This window comes from Pleurotus ostreatus, assembly GCF_014466165.1.
Source record: "Pleurotus ostreatus strain PC9 chromosome Unknown scaffold_11, whole genome shotgun sequence".
Lineage (NCBI taxonomy): Eukaryota > Fungi > Basidiomycota > Agaricomycetes > Agaricales > Pleurotaceae > Pleurotus > Pleurotus ostreatus.
The window spans coordinates 401471-416342 of NW_023503166.1; the positions used below are offsets into that span (position 1 = coordinate 401471).

At 51.5% G+C, this 14872-nt stretch overlaps 6 protein-coding genes and 1 non-coding gene across 7 annotated transcripts; 5 read left to right on the forward strand and 2 right to left on the reverse strand.

Annotated features, from left to right (window-relative positions):
* Nucleotides 1-176: 176 nt before the first annotated feature.
* Nucleotides 177-1837, forward strand: PC9H_002449 (uncharacterized protein; the record flags this gene model as incomplete). Its single annotated transcript, XM_036772087.1, has 4 exons — nt 177-1417; nt 1511-1533; nt 1589-1752; nt 1811-1837. The coding sequence occupies 4 exons, from the start codon at nt 177-179 to the stop codon at nt 1835-1837; spliced, it is 1455 nt and encodes a 484-aa protein (XP_036625733.1).
* A 319-nt stretch (nt 1838-2156) lies between these two features.
* On the forward strand, nt 2157-2250 carry PC9H_002450. Its single transcript has one exon. It is a non-coding gene; the product is annotated as a tRNA-Leu (tRNA).
* Nucleotides 2251-2345: 95 nt separating this feature from the next.
* RHO4 (Rho GTPase) lies at nt 2346-3110 on the forward strand (the record flags this gene model as incomplete). Its single annotated transcript, XM_036772088.1, has 4 exons — nt 2346-2400; nt 2455-2510; nt 2564-2761; nt 2820-3110. 4 exons carry the CDS (start codon nt 2346-2348, stop codon nt 3108-3110), a joined length of 600 nt encoding a protein of 199 aa, XP_036625734.1.
* A 245-nt stretch (nt 3111-3355) lies between these two features.
* On the reverse strand, nt 3356-6523 carry PC9H_002452 (uncharacterized protein; the record flags this gene model as incomplete). Its single annotated transcript, XM_036772089.1, has 11 exons — nt 3356-3690; nt 3743-3815; nt 3872-4591; nt 4645-4773; nt 4831-5102; nt 5159-5261; nt 5316-5887; nt 5941-6023; nt 6075-6228; nt 6280-6414; nt 6469-6523. The coding sequence occupies 11 exons, from the start codon at nt 6521-6523 to the stop codon at nt 3356-3358; spliced, it is 2631 nt and encodes an 876-aa protein (XP_036625735.1).
* A 150-nt stretch (nt 6524-6673) lies between these two features.
* PC9H_002453 (uncharacterized protein) lies at nt 6674-7383 on the forward strand (the record flags this gene model as incomplete). Its single annotated transcript, XM_036772090.1, has 3 exons — nt 6674-6757; nt 6814-6994; nt 7049-7383. 3 exons carry the CDS (start codon nt 6674-6676, stop codon nt 7381-7383), a joined length of 600 nt encoding a protein of 199 aa, XP_036625736.1.
* A 193-nt stretch (nt 7384-7576) lies between these two features.
* PC9H_002454 (uncharacterized protein) lies at nt 7577-11319 on the reverse strand (the record flags this gene model as incomplete). Its single annotated transcript, XM_036772091.1, has 9 exons — nt 7577-8313; nt 8365-8629; nt 8683-9003; nt 9058-9571; nt 9628-9889; nt 9941-10201; nt 10251-10517; nt 10602-10960; nt 11021-11319. 9 exons carry the CDS (start codon nt 11317-11319, stop codon nt 7577-7579), a joined length of 3285 nt encoding a protein of 1094 aa, XP_036625737.1.
* A 181-nt stretch (nt 11320-11500) lies between these two features.
* Nucleotides 11501-13622, forward strand: PC9H_002455 (uncharacterized protein; the record flags this gene model as incomplete). Its single annotated transcript, XM_036772092.1, has 6 exons — nt 11501-11782; nt 11851-11906; nt 11964-12599; nt 12657-12954; nt 13009-13350; nt 13410-13622. The coding sequence occupies 6 exons, from the start codon at nt 11501-11503 to the stop codon at nt 13620-13622; spliced, it is 1827 nt and encodes a 608-aa protein (XP_036625738.1).
* Nucleotides 13623-14872: the final 1250 nt, after the last annotated feature.

The following is a 14872-nucleotide window of genomic DNA, read 5'->3' on the forward strand; positions in this document are numbered from 1 at the left end:
GTCCACTGCTGAATTGTACAGGCACGTCCTACATACTCTGACCTCCCTTCTTCATATCTAACCTCTCCGAGCTTAGTCAATATTTCGAATCTTGTCACTCATTTCCGCTTATTTGCCATTCTGACGCGTCAGAGCTCTCTGGCGATTCTTCTTACCACCCCTGTTCTGTTAACCTCATGACTGCGCACGATGAGGACATCTGGGAAAACCTCTACCGCGCTTATACTGCCGACTTGGGACTGAAGACCCACTTTTACTACCCGACTGGGCTTAGCGATCTATCAAAAACTCCTTCGCCCGGCTCTGAGGCGACGGCCTCTGACTCTAGTATCCTAGCTGGGTTGCGCTCTGAAGCTTCGTATACACTCTCTCCAACGATGACGTTGCTCAACGGGGCTCCGCCTTCTCCTACATGTCTGGCCTCCCCATCGACGCGCGGATCGACGGCCGCTCTTCCCTCTCTTTCTCCGATTTTTGCCGCTGAAGCTAATCCTTTTGAAAAGCCATTCGAAGGGTCGCTTCCGGCTCGCGATTGGTCGCGCTCCGTTTCTTTGGTCTCTCCAGTAATTCGAGCCGCCCCTCTGCCTCCCTCTCCCTCCGTACCGGCCCTGTCTGACATCTTGACACCTTCGCGAAAAGTGAATGGACAAAATGGTCAAGCGTTCGAACCTTCCTCGAGCACTGCGGCTATCAATGACTCCCCGGAAATACCCCTTCGTGACCTCTTTAGCCTATCCAAGAGAATACCTAATTCTGTCGTCAGCCCTCTTCTCCAGTACTCCACGCCGACGGCTATGCAGTTCGACACGTCTACTTCTCCCCTTACCCCCATGAGCGAAGTGTCGGGTTCATCTGGATCCTCCAATGGAAACAAGCGAAAAGCTACCTGGCCCGTCTCTCCCACTCCTCCACCTCGCAAAAGATTGACGCGAAGCAACAACAAGGAAAATATTCCTCCGTATGCCACTCCTCCTGCTACAGTGCTCTCGGCCTCCCCGCCCAGCGAACCTCAGACTCCTCCTGTCCACTCGGCTATTCAAAACGATCAAGATGGTCATCCACAAAGAACCTTCCCCGAGAACATCGAGATATCGAGCAAGTTTCCTCTATTCTATCGCCGCTTCCCTGCAAGTTCATACTTTCATACTGATCCTCTCGAGTTCGTCTTCCCCTTTTCCATCAAAATCGCCGCTGATTGGAACATCCCTCATAGTAACCATACTGCTGTCTTCAAAAAATCCCACCCCGGAGGGATCTATAATCCGCCTCGCGATGCTTTCGATTTGTATACCCCGCGATTTGTCAAAGGAAAAGGTCGAGAAAAGGTAGGCATGTGCCCCGTATGTGTCGAAGATCCTGCTCGTGGTGGAGAAGGGAAGCGGGTCTGGTTGTCAATGAAGTTCTCCGCGCTCAAGTAGTATGTCGTCGTCGCTCTTGCTCTATTCCTTGTCTTATGCCTCGCTTACAGAGTACAACATCATGGATTCCCTTGCTTGCTAACACCCCGAAGTTACCATATGCAATATGCGCACGGTAGGTCGTCTTATTCCAGGGTTTCTTATCGACTCACATGATGCTCGTTGTCTAGGTATCTCAGCGATGTCGGGCAGCCCATTTTCTCCCCCCGTCGCCTTGCGAACTATTGCGCGACAATCTCCTGGTAAGAAGGAGAAGTCCACTCTTCAGCAAGGAAAATGCCACAAGTGCCGCAAGTGGGTCCCTATTGAAGGTGTACGGGAAACGGATTTAAAGGTACATCCTCTCGCCTCTTCGATGATCTTCGATCTGACTCGTGTCATTCTCTGTCAAGGTCAAAGAGATTATGTGGTACGTATAGCTTCCATGGCGCACCATCGCAAACATATACTGATCCCCAATTTTCAACGCCGCTTTTTACCAAGGTGGAAGCATGCTGCAGCGTGTCACCAGGGCGGTAACCTTGAAGGCGAAGGGGATGTTTTCGTAGAAGATGAAGTGTTTCGCCAGCTATCCTTATTATGATTCTGTACACGTTCGTCGTTCCTTAAGTTAGATGCAGATACAAGATACTGGTTTCTATTCTTTCGGGTTTGCCGGATGTCGGCGGTAGAATTTTATCTGTTAGGACAAACTACCTCACGTTTACTCGGAGTGAAAGGTACTGACCTCTGGTCGATGGTAGCGTGGCCGAGTTGGTCTAAGGCGTTGGATTTAAGTTATTTGAATCCCAATGGGCGTGAGTCCGCGCGAGTTCGAACCTCGCCGCTACCATAGTGTCTTTTTCTTTGTCGCATTCGCTGCTTATTACGTCAGCCAATCAACTTCGTTAAAGTGACTTCCACCTTCACGCCTTTCTGCTTCTCATCATGGACGCTTCTCGTCGACCTGACCTCAAGCGGAAGCTCGTTGTCGTAGGCGACGGTTCGTGGCATCCCTCCTCATAGATCTGCCCCGTGACGCGCCCGACTTTTCTAGGCGGCTGTGGAAAGACGTGTCTACTCATTGTTTACGCGGAGAACCGCTTTCCTGAGGTGACGCTTCCCTCGTGTGTATATCCAGAAGGAACCTGTCCTGAGATTCACAGGCGTATATTCCGACAGTGTTCGAGAACTACGTAACCCAGGTCCAATTTGAAGGAAAAGACATCGAACTCGCGCTCTGGGACACGGCTGGTCAGGAAGAATACGATCGTCTACGACCCCTCAGTTATCCGGAGAGCGACGTGATCCTCATCGTATTCTCCATTGATTTCCCCACTAGCTTGGCTAATGTTCAGGATAAAGTGAGTGTTGTCCATACCATCCGATTGCGCGCGCGTCTTGCTGAGGGATAAACCTAAGTGGTACCCTGAAGTGGCCCACTTCTGCGAAGGCACACCCCTCATTCTTGTAGGCACCAAGACAGACTTGCGGAGAGATGAACATACACGACGGATGCTCGGAGCACAGGGGCAGGCCCCGGTGACGCCAGAGCAGGGTGCGGAAGTGGCGAAGGAGATCGGAGCCAAATATGTCGAATGTTCAGCGAAACTGGGCAGCGGTGTACACGATGTCTTCAATCTAGCGTTACGGGAGAGTCTCAAGGGCAGATGGGGCAAGAGCGTTATAAAGAAACGGTGTGTTATCATCTGAGTACTTCGTTGCTGGAGTACATATCCTTCCTTACGATGACGATGAACGATGCTTGTATACATGCTTTGCTCTGTGGACGTTAGGTTTTCATTGATGTATTTATCTTATCTGCGTACATTTCACAGACAGAGCAATTTAATGGTAACGAAGCGCGACTGCCTTCGTCATTTACACAATAAACCAATAATGTATATAAAATGAGACGGCGATGCAAAGCCGTAGTACAAAGGCACGAAGTCGGATCGTTACTTAAATTTGAATACTGCATCATCGTCGGAGTCGTCATCCATAATGGCAGCGCGGCCCCTCGTCACAGCCCTCGCTGGTGCTTTCCTGACACCACGTTGACTGGCACGGGATTCAGGCGCGGGCTGTTCTCTGAAATCCTCGTCCGACTCCAGGTCGTTTTTATCTTCCTTGATTTCATCTGAGTCCTCTAGGAACAGTGACGCCTGGGACTTCGCCGCCTGCGATGGCATCTTGCTACGACTACGAGGCTTCTGAGTCTGTTTTTCCTCAACAAGAGTAGATGTTTCTTGGGATGGATTACGATGTTTCACAGCGTCGTCCTTCCAATACTCTGCGGGGTGTTGTTAGCGATGGTAATGACACGACCCAAATTGTGAGCGTACCTGGAGCAACTGCATGATCGCTACCACCAACTGCCTCCAAGACAATCGGTGCTTTGCGAACAACATCGGTCTTCTGAATCAGGAGGATTAATCGTGGAATGGCCGATGGCACCACCGAAACATAAGTACCTTTTTCTTGAATTTCTTGAAATTAGGAACACCCTGCCATCGAGCACTCGCGGCTTCGGCCTCTGCGCGGCGTTTGGACAGATCCTTTCTGTACAGATCCATTTCGACGACCACCATAAAGTTGCCTCGGAGGTGAGAATCATCACCAAACTCCTCCAAGACTGCCCACGCCTTTGCCTCGTTCTCTCGATCTTCCCCTGCTACACGAAGCTGCCGGAAATCCTCGTCCAGCTCGATGTCGGCATCCGGCTGGTTAGCGGCGGATGCCACAGCCTTGAGGAAGGCAACATCCTGATCCAACTGACTTCCAGTCCCGGTGGATTGTGTCTCGGTCTGTCGCCTCTTTGAACTGCGGGGCAGATCGGCCGGCGGTCCAGTGGGGTTATCGTCATTTGTTGACCTCGGTGGAGATTTGCGTTTGATACCCCTCAATCCAACGCTTGGAGGCTTCGCGACAGGTGGCTGGGTCTCTTCCTCCTCTTCTCTCACGTCGGCCAAGGCAGTTGGGCGTTGAACAGAATCTCGAATGGGGTCTGATGTGCTTTGAGTCTGAGTCTGACTGAACATGTCCTCTAACTTGTCCGGGTCGCTAGCATCGAAGAGGGCTTTGAATTTCTTGAGAGGTGGCTCCACGTCGGGGAGAGAGGGCACGGCAAACAATTGGGACTCTAGTGTGTTTGACGCTGCACCAAGTCTTCGTTTCAGCCTCGACGGACGGCCCTTTCAAGCAAAGTTAAATAAATCTCTCCGAGTTCGGGTCAAATTCGTAGTACCTGGGTACCCGAGGGACTCAGCGGCGTTGGATTTGAGGAGGATTCAGGAAGCGAATCTATGACCATCGAAGGGTCATCAATGCCCAAGATCAGCGGCGCCCCACTTTCTTTGACTCGGCGAGTCAGAGCCTACGAGTTCACGAATTAGTTGGAAGAGGGTTAGCATTGGAAAGAGGGGTAACTAACGCGACGCGGTCGAGTAGGGGGATCGGCGGGTATTTCAGGAGGTTGAGAGGGTAAGGGAGGGGTTGCTACATTTGAAGGCTCCTGGGAGGGTTGTCGAGACGTTGCACGGCGCGTAAGTCTCCTTGTGGGCAGGACTTTGACCACTTCCTCTGCGTCTCTGGGAGGCGGCGAATCTTGCATGCGATGCTGGGAAGCGGATGGCAGTTGCGACGGCTCATCAGCAAGCGTATTAGGGACGATGCTTGGCAAAGGAGACGAGCTTGCTTGCGGTGCTATTGTTTAGTTTGTGGGTGAGAGAAAAGGCACGCTGAGAAGGACGCCCACTGACATCTACGCGTATCTGATGTACGTGAGGGTGGGGCGTTTGCAATGTGGGAGACATCCGATGTCATAACGGCATCAAGGAGGTCGTTGACAGTGGTGAGGGTGAGCTCGGAACTATGAGCAGAGTGAGCGAACGACTCGGAGGAAACAAGACTGATAACTTGCCTTTCCAAAAGGCCGTGTATTTCAGTCCAACCAGCATCGCCTATTGCAGCTTTGATTGCGGCTTCATCTCCTACAACCAAGAAACGCTGACCACCGCCTTTGACACGAAGTAGTCCCTTTGTGATTGCTTGATGCCACTTCGTATGTCCTGCATTGACGGGGATCACTTCGTATTCGCCGCCACCCCTGGTTACCATCTCCCTTGTATTGTTATCAACCTCTCTCCCTTTCTCGCCAGTGAAAAGGAAACGAAATCCCGTGAACATATTCACTCGCTCTTCATTGGGGTCCCATACTTTGTACTCCTTGAGGCGCGGAGGTAGTTGAGGAGAGAAAGTAGGTCGGTATTTTGAAAGGAGGGGTAGAATGAAAGTTTGCTCAAGCGATACTCCATTTGTGGGCGAGTTATTTTGAGGTAGCTCACCGAGGCGTAGAATTTCATTGAGCCAGTCAACTCTAGCAAACTTGCAAAGCGATAACAGAGATAGGGCCATAGCTACTGAGCTCGTAAACGATGGTGCAAGGTGGTGGGTTACGTGTGGATTGTGAATTTGGGACATGTGTATTCCTGTGCATGATTTACTATTTTGATATGCAGACGGAGATTAACCAGCTACTTACCTAGAGGCGCGCAGGCAGCCGCCGAGGGAATAGTCTGGCCTTTTGCAGAAGAAATGTAGCAACATATCGGCTCCCATTTCACCCTGTCTTTCTATCAGCCTTCGTGTTCTGCAGACCTCAGGGACATTGCGCACCGTATTGAAATATCCGTGACGATGGTTAATATGTCGCCGTCCTCCAAGCCCGCACGTGCTCCCGGGTTCACAGCCAGCTCTTTAGGTCCTCGAAGGAGCTTGACAATCTTATTTCGCTTGTTCACAAATTCCAGTAAGGGTCGCCGCGACACTTCTACCTGCGAAACATAAGACCATCAAGCGCTCATTGTCCGTAGGGACATACGCACGACGTCGTCAGGACCAAATGGCCCCGTAACGAATTCGCAATGCTCTTGAGAGACCTTCTTGTTGTTGATGAGGAGTGGTTGGCCCTTGCGACCCAGAAGGTATGAAGTGCCTGTCTTCAGGAGCTTCGATTCTGACGCACGAAACTGAGCCAAGGGCTCTTAGACAGCATGAGTATACGACTTACTTTTGCATTGAATGTCACCAAGCTCCCCATCAAATGGCCCTTCTAATATCCACATGTGAGGTACTGTGAGTGTAGAGATTGACTCAGGAGTGACTGAGGAACGAGAACCACACTCACGCGTTATTTGCTCTTGTTTTGTCTATATGACCGTGACTGAGAAATCATGCCGATCGCCGATCTTTGGATCTTTTGACTCTCTCGAACCATGGAATCTCCTTGGGATGATAACCCAAGCTCAGACACAACGCGGGACACCGAGTGGACCAAGATCTCTTCCGAGTTTACCAACGTTAGACCCCATCCTATGTGACGCAGCGGACCATTGAAAATGCGCGTTGTTATTAGGCCGGTTACCGCGAAGGCATCACGGCGGGGAAAGAGGCTGCTCTACAAGAAGGATTTGATGCTGGCTTCGCTAATGTCGGCGCACCTCTTGGTCGAGAGCTCGGGATCCTTCGAGGCTTCGCGTCTGCTTTGCTAAGCTACATCCCGACCTTGTCTCAACCCGGCGCGATAGATCCAAACGGTAAGCGATTTCTGTATGTTTATAAACGGAACCTTGACTTACCTAATTATATAGTTGATCTCGAACAGATGCTTTCATCGGCCAGACATATTGCATCGAGCTTGAGCAAAGTGCGATTTACAGATATTGCCCCGAGGGATCTAGAGGCCGAGGAACATGCAAGAGAGCATCTCGATGCAGAAGGTATTGATATGGAGCAGAATCCTGATTTAGAGGAGAAGCGGACCATGGAGGGGCTGGAAGATTTACTCTCTTCAATGACTACATCAGGAAGCCCGAGTCAAGCTGGCCCCAAGCGGCCCACTATTGAAGACGTGCGGTCCTTGGAAGAACAACTACAAACCATAGCACACTATGTACAACTTGATATACCGAACGACCTGAATTGACCAACTTGTATAGCATATCTACCTCATCAGTGTCCGTGCATAGATCTTCTTTAATTCGCAGTCTATTAGACACCACCTACACTACACAGTAGTCATGAAATACAATTTAAATATGTGCCTGAGCAGAATTCAGAACGAAAGTCAACGGGGTTCGACAGATAATAATGGGTATTGCCGGAGGCTGCTGTATGTGCTATGAGAACGACACTGTACCTTGGACTTTGTGTCTCTCGATAGCAGCAGATACAACTTCTCTCAGCGCCGGATTCGTACGAAGGATGTCAGCGAGTTGCGTTGGGTGTAGACTCGAAAGGGTGTTTAGATCCAGCATAGCTTTCTGAGCGAGCTCCTTCAGCAACGTTGAATCGGCGATAGATGGGATGATATCCTGTGCCTTAGCCAACAACTCTGCGACTGGCGGCACGGGGACGGGGACAGAGGCATTCGCAATCGGCGTGGGGGATGCTTGGGAAGGTGGTTGAGGTGTCGAGTTGGGGACTACGGGATCTTGCTGCGAAGTAACCTGTGGAGCAGGGACGCCCTGCACAGCCGGCCTTTGCACAGCGTATGCGTTCAGCATTGGCCCTTGATAGGGTTGTTGCCACTGTAATTGACCGGCAGCGCCACCGATCGGCGCATAGTAATATGGGAGGGGAGGGAAGCCAGCCGGGGGATGCTGGTAGAGTTGCGGGTAGGCGTATGGGGGATAGTGAGCTGGTTGAGGGGCATAAGAGCCTTGCTTAGGCCAGTAATCGTGCTGCGAGATACCTCGAGGCGTGAGTTGCAGGTATGGAGCTGGTATCGGTTGGGGGATTTGTTGGGGATGAGGAGGGGCTGAAGCAGCGGGTGGAGGGGCTACTGGTATTGTTGTAGCCGACGTTGCAGCTGACAATGAAGGGTATGTGATCACGGGCAACGTGGATGTCGAGGCTTGGGGAGTGATCAGTCAGGAAAAACGGAAGTATAGGGGAAAGTTGTTACCTTGAGGCTCTGCCACGACTTCAGATGGCTTTTGGTGTATTGGCCCTTCTGTGCTGCCAAAGACGACGCTCCCCCATTTGAATTCGCGTTTCATACCCCTATCCCACAGGACCTCCACAGAATTGCTTTCTTCGATGACACGGATAAGGGATACCTCGAACACCCCGGCGCTGACGCGTATCTTGATGCGCGCCATACTTGGGAGTGCCAAGAGCTCATTCCGAATCTTGTCCTGCTTGTTCGCCCGTTTGGCAGCAGCCACAGCCTAGAGAAATTGATCTCAGTACATTCTATCAAAGGGATGCACAGCCAACGTACTGGGTTGTGCTGGGCGCAGAGGACGTTGACCTCAAACTTCTTGATGACTTTCAGGACATCAGGAGAGGAAGGGGGTTGGTCCACATCCATGGGCGACGCAGTCGGGGTCAAAGAGGGATTCAGGCTACTTTGCGGAACGGACGATGTTAGATCGGCGAGTACCACTTCCTTCTCCACGTCTCGAATGATGGTAAACACTACTCCGTGCTCTGAACCGCCCTGGGCACAAGAAACGTGGAAAGCCTTTGGGCATTTCCCTTTGGTGCACTGTATGGGCGCACCATGCGTTTTGTCTCTGGTTTTCGAGCAAGCGGAACATTTCTAGAGCACCAGTTGTTTGATTCGTAGCCTCGGAGATCTAGCACCGTCACTCACCAAATTCCATCGATCTTTCACTATCCCATCCACCCCGAACACAGCTTTCTCTCTTGTGGTACCATCTGGGCTGCTGACTTCGTCTATCCATGTCTCAGGGATGACGTTAGCACAGATCTCATGAGCCATCCACCGTTTGGGATTATGAGCCGCTTCAACTGCGTCCCTCCGCTGCAGCGGGGGTTCATGTACACTTAGCAACCCATCCCTCGACATCGATGTACAGAGGCAACACGGGAAGTCCTCCGGTTCTGACGGTTTTGGACCAAGTTTCAGCGTAACGTGGATTTTCCTGCTTGGAGCTGACGATCCTGACGGTCCAGCGACTGGTTCGGATGGTGGCGTCGGTTTCGTCTTCGCTTTCTTGGATTTAGAACTAGATGGGTTGTCGCTCTTGCGCTTCTTCGATGAATGTCGGTGGCCATCCCTCGAAATGCGCTGTGGCTGAGGCGGCGGTGCGTAAGCTGCCTCTATGGCACGATCCAGTAGAAGCTGTGTGACGTCGATGCGGACACTGATAAAAACATAGGTAAACGTCCCAGCAAGAGGTAACACAACAGAATTACTAACCTGTCGCTGACGCATTCACAGATTTTTGCGCGCTTCCCAACATCGAGCCAACTATCAAGCGCAAAATTGACGCTCTCGGCACAATTGAGGCCCAGATTGAAGCCCGCATGATACCCTCTCGGAAACGTTACTACAATCTCGCCAGCGTGTTGAACGAGATGATTTGGCCGGCAGGCGGATTGCGCAAGGAGAGTCGGCGATGCGAGGAATGATTTATGGCGGAGGAATTGGGGGCACTGGGAAGTATCCTTCGGGAAGTACCCTGTGAAGAACGAGATGAGGAACAAGAACACGTCGCATCCGGACAACTTACCACGCATAGTCTGTTCAAGGGCTGCGGCTCGTCCTTGAGGGACGGCATACCAAAACTTCGGTGCGCCGAAATGAATATAATTAATGCTGAATAGGTCCATATCTTCGACATGCCACGCGAATGTCGCCCTCCACATGCCGAAATAGAGGTAAGGCGTGTTGACACCAGGCAAACCTTTGTCAGAGGACGGTAGCAGTCGAGAAAGTGTTGACTCTAAATGACCGACATTCCAGTGCTTCGTCTCGTCGGTAAACAGAGAACCTGCACAGTCATGAGATCCTGTCAACGAATATCTGAACATCTAACCGACCTTGGGAATCAGCACCGTACCATGCAGGCTTGGAAAGCCCGCAATTTCGCCAGTATTGCCGTTCCAAAGAGTGGCAAAATTCTGGAGTATAATCGGTCGCTTTGGTGTTTGGTGGTAGCCAATCTTTGTGGGGATCGAAGGTTTCAAAGAATTTGGAATCGCGCGCCGCTTTATCTGCAATGCTTGCCTCGCGAGCTTCCTTCGTTTGAGTATTACGTTTCGGTCTGGGTTTAGATGATGTGTCCTCGGCAGTTGTCGGTCCGCTAACTAGAGATTCGGCTTCAGGGGTAACTGGTGTGCCAATATGGTGCGGAGAGGATATAGATTGGTACGGCTGGCCAACAGAAGCACTCCGTAGCGTTGAAGCATCATCTCCGCCGTTATCAGGTTCTTCCTTGACCACGATTCCGTCGCGTTTATCCTCTACCTCAACGGAGTGCACTCGAGCTTCATCAGCTGGTTTCTTGCGACCGCGTCTCGGCTTCTGTTGCATAGTAGCAGATCTTGCATGAAGCCCGACTTCTTCGATGGCAGGAGCCCGAAACTCGTCCTTACTACACAATTCGACCCACTCCCGTACGCTCATATGCTTCCGTTTCTCGACATTCTCTTGACGAAATAGGCCACCGCGTCCGAGCATATGTTGTTCGATGGGTGACTTAATTTTAACTTGCTTCAGTGGTTCGGTGACGGATGGTAATGAATCAGTCCTATAATTGTTTCTGCGTTAAGTAACGAGGGTTATGTCTCAGTGGATCTAACTAACGCACCATTCCTGAGGCGGTATGATCTTTACAATGCCACTGCGTGCCCCCCAACATTCCACTGTCCTCATATACGCTTCGAAATCCTTGAACTCCTCCATTGTTGGCTTGAAGACGGGTATTCCGCGATGAGCGAGAGGATCGTCTTCGGGAATGAGCCAGGCTTTCACATCAGAATGCTGAGAGAGGGGATTTGTGGGATCAGCTCCGTAGAAGTGGTCTGGCTGAGCGATTGCCAGTGGTTCTGGCGACGGTGAGCTTGAGGGACTTGGTGTTAGAGACGGCGTCCGGCTCAGGCTCGCCATGGATGCAGGTGTCGGAGAGCGCTCAAGAGCTGCTACGGTATGTGGTCTTCAGTGATCTTTGCGGGCAACGTGACGTGAATGAGAATTGTCGGATGGTAAATGTGGCGAAGAGATTAGAGTTGGCTCAGCACCACCATTGAAGACGATGAGCCCCAGTCACGTCGGAGTTCCAAACGTCCTAATGCGGTCGAGGCCGCGCCTAGATGCCGGAACCGCCGTGGCCCGTGCACAAACGCGTCCTCCAGACAACCTTTCCAGCGCGTTGAACATCCCCTGCAACCGACGGCTTGCCAACAAAGCCACGTCGCCCGCCTCATACGATCCATACGATGCTGCATCCTGGTCAGTGTCGATGGCACTAATTTCTGGAATGATTAACGAATTAGACGATCCAGCCTCACTCCATGCCCTCAAAACATTTCAAGAGCTTGTAAAGCTCTTGCCATCAACAGAACAAGCCAAGGTCAGCAAGACTGCAACTTGCCACTCTTTACCTTCTGGCGAGCTGGACGATTGATTACGGATCTCTAGCCTCAAATACTTCTTCTCGCTGGAGGCATTTTAACTTACCGGGATGATACCGGCACGTTCCTCAGGCCTCAACTCCCGCGTCGTTCACGGGACTGATTCATTGATGCAGACAGAGAAATCGTGTTCAGACAGGAATCTAATTTCTATTACTTATCGGGGTGTCAAGTTCCGGGATCGTACCTCGTCGTCGCGTACCAGGCGGGAACATCGTTGGCGGAGACGCCGTCCGTAGATCTCTTCATTCCGAAGGCCGAATTGGCTGATATGATGTGGTCTGTTCCTCCGCCTTCTATCGAGGACGCTGCCAAGATACACGACGTTACCAAAGTCGATCACTCAGCAGCACTTCCTGGCGTGTTGGAAACCTTAGCCAAAGCCTATCCTGATGCTTTGTGTCATACCCTTCCGCGAGGATCACCTCTCTTCCCAAGCCTTCCGGGCAAGTATACTGATATACTGCTCACCTCCGGAGACAAGACGCTCGCCGTCACCGACGCATACCTATTGCCAGCCCTTCAACGTGCTCGCTTAACGAAAACAGAGGCAGAGATAACTGCTATCAGGCAGGCCAATCAGATCTCTTCTAGGGCACACGAGGTGGTCATGCGAGTCCTTGGAGCGGCAGTTCGAGGGGCGATCACCAAGGCCGAAGGTGCAGGTGTTAGCCGACCGCTACTCCCTGGAGAATGGCTGATTGAGAAAGAAGCTGAAGCTGAAGCAATATTTGTAGCGTCATGTCGAAGGGAGGGGTAAGCTGGATATGGATTCCCCCTAAGGTCCTCATTGACTCGTGTACGCAACAATAGCTCGGTGCACCAAGCCTATTTGCCTATCGTTGCGGCATCGACTCGCGCGTCAACGCTCCATTACTGCTGCAACGATCGCGAGTTTGCGTGGGGTCCAGTGAAGCCACATGACCACCACAATGGTAATGACTTGGCGCATAGCGACAAGCATTTGGATCCTCAGGTGCTACTCATCGATGCGGGCTGCGAATGGAACTGTTACGCATCCGATATCACTCGCACCATGCCCGTTGGAAACGGAGGTAAATTCACACCGGAAGCCCGGGCGATCTATGAACTAGTACTCGAAATGCAGAAGGTGCGTAATCTATGTCACTCTATGCACATCTCTCGAAAGCCAACATACATACAGGAGTCCATGAAGCTTCTAAAACCAGGTCTCCATTGGGACGATGTACAGCTCCTCTGCCATCGCGTCCTCATTAAGGGCTTCCAGGCTCTTGGCATATTCAAGAGCCCAAGTTCCCCTGGTTCGGGTTCATGGAACTCAGCTGAAGCCATTCTAGCTTCTGGTATCAGTTCAGCATTCTTCCCTCATGGTGTTGGGCATTCATTGGGGATGGACGTACACGATGTCCCCGAAGCCAGCAAGCCAGCTGTCAACCCAACTATCCAAATTGAAGAGACCAAAGGCCACGAGAGCTTCTATTCATTCCTACGACTTCGATTGCCTCTCGAAAAGAATATGGTTGTGGTGGGTAGCACTCGTTGTAAAAATACAGACTCGATTTACTGACCCCCATATTATTCTAGACGGTGGAACCCGGTTGTTACTTCTCACCTCATCTAATTGCGCCCGTGCGCGATTCAAAGCAGATCAACCTCGACGTGTTGAAGAGGTACGAAGGAGTAGGCGGCGTGAGGATTGAAGATGTCGTCCTGATCACGGAGGAAGGATATGAAAATCTTACCACCGTGCTGAGCGACGTTGCTTGGATTGAGGGCGTATGCTCCGGCGAACTCTGAAAATAGGAAGAATATCGTACTTGTAAGTTGAAATGGTTGGTCAAATTCAATGTATAGGTCTGTGTTGCTATGGGTCTTCTACCAAGGACGGGTCCATGCCAGTGGGTTCTATTTTACTGAACGGGAGCATCCGTCTCCGACACTGATCTGCACTGGTGCTATGGACCCGTGCTTTTGACGCGTTCTCGACACGGGGACGAAATATCCCTCCGTGAATAGCTAGCATGTCCTTATACTCGCGGACCTCTCCGGTGGCAGCGGAGGGACTTTCCTTGCTTTCACCCCGTTCCATGCTCCGACGCTCATGTAGGATGATAGCATGTATCTCAACTATACAGGGTCAAGGATTCCCTCTGAAGGCTTCAGGTACGAACTACGTACTTGAGGTCGGTTTCCATCTCATCGCGTCCTCTTAACAGGAAAAATCGATATGCGCTAGAGATGGCGCATCCTCGTTCACATCTGACTTTCCGAGGAATTCGCTACGCGCGAACACGAAGATTTTCCTCCGTGAATATATGGCGTGTATCGATCCTCGTGGAGGTCCTCCGGTGGCAGCGGAGCGTGCTTCCACCCCATCCCATGGTCCTTCCACAACGAAGTCAGCCCCCGCCTTTCCAACTCGGACAAGCGTTCCTTGAGGCCCGAGGCACGAACTGAAGTGCCAAAGGTCGGCTGTGCCTATACGTCACAGCTTGTCCTCAAGGCCTCAATATCAATGCCAACGATCGCCTTCCCTCTGTCCTCCAACCCTTCTATGATAAGCGATGCACTATATCATGGGAAGTCAACCGTACTCGTCCCTAGAGCCGCCCCCGCCAAGTGTTAATTAACCAGCAAAGCAAAACACTGTCTTGTAACGGCCAAGATACCTAATCTCAGTGGCCTCTCAGCCAGTGACTCATCTCAATCCAACCAGTATGCAATTGTTGGCATAGCCATATAGCTAAGGGAGTCTCCCCGGGCAAGGTGCCCCAGGCCGCATTCCAGCCGTCCCTTCACAGCGCCCATGAACACTCATTCATCTCTGAGAGTCTTGGATCGCCCCGCGCCACGAGAATCCCTGGAACTGCTGGAACTCGATTGCTTTCCATGCAGGCTTTGACAAGAATCGGCCGCACTGTGCGCGTTTGACAGGACTATCTACATAGTACGAACTACTCTCCGCCACTTTTGACCTACGCATGGTTATTAATCTAGTTTATGGGTCCTATAGGTCAGATATTTTCAAATACCTTGCACAGCCCCGT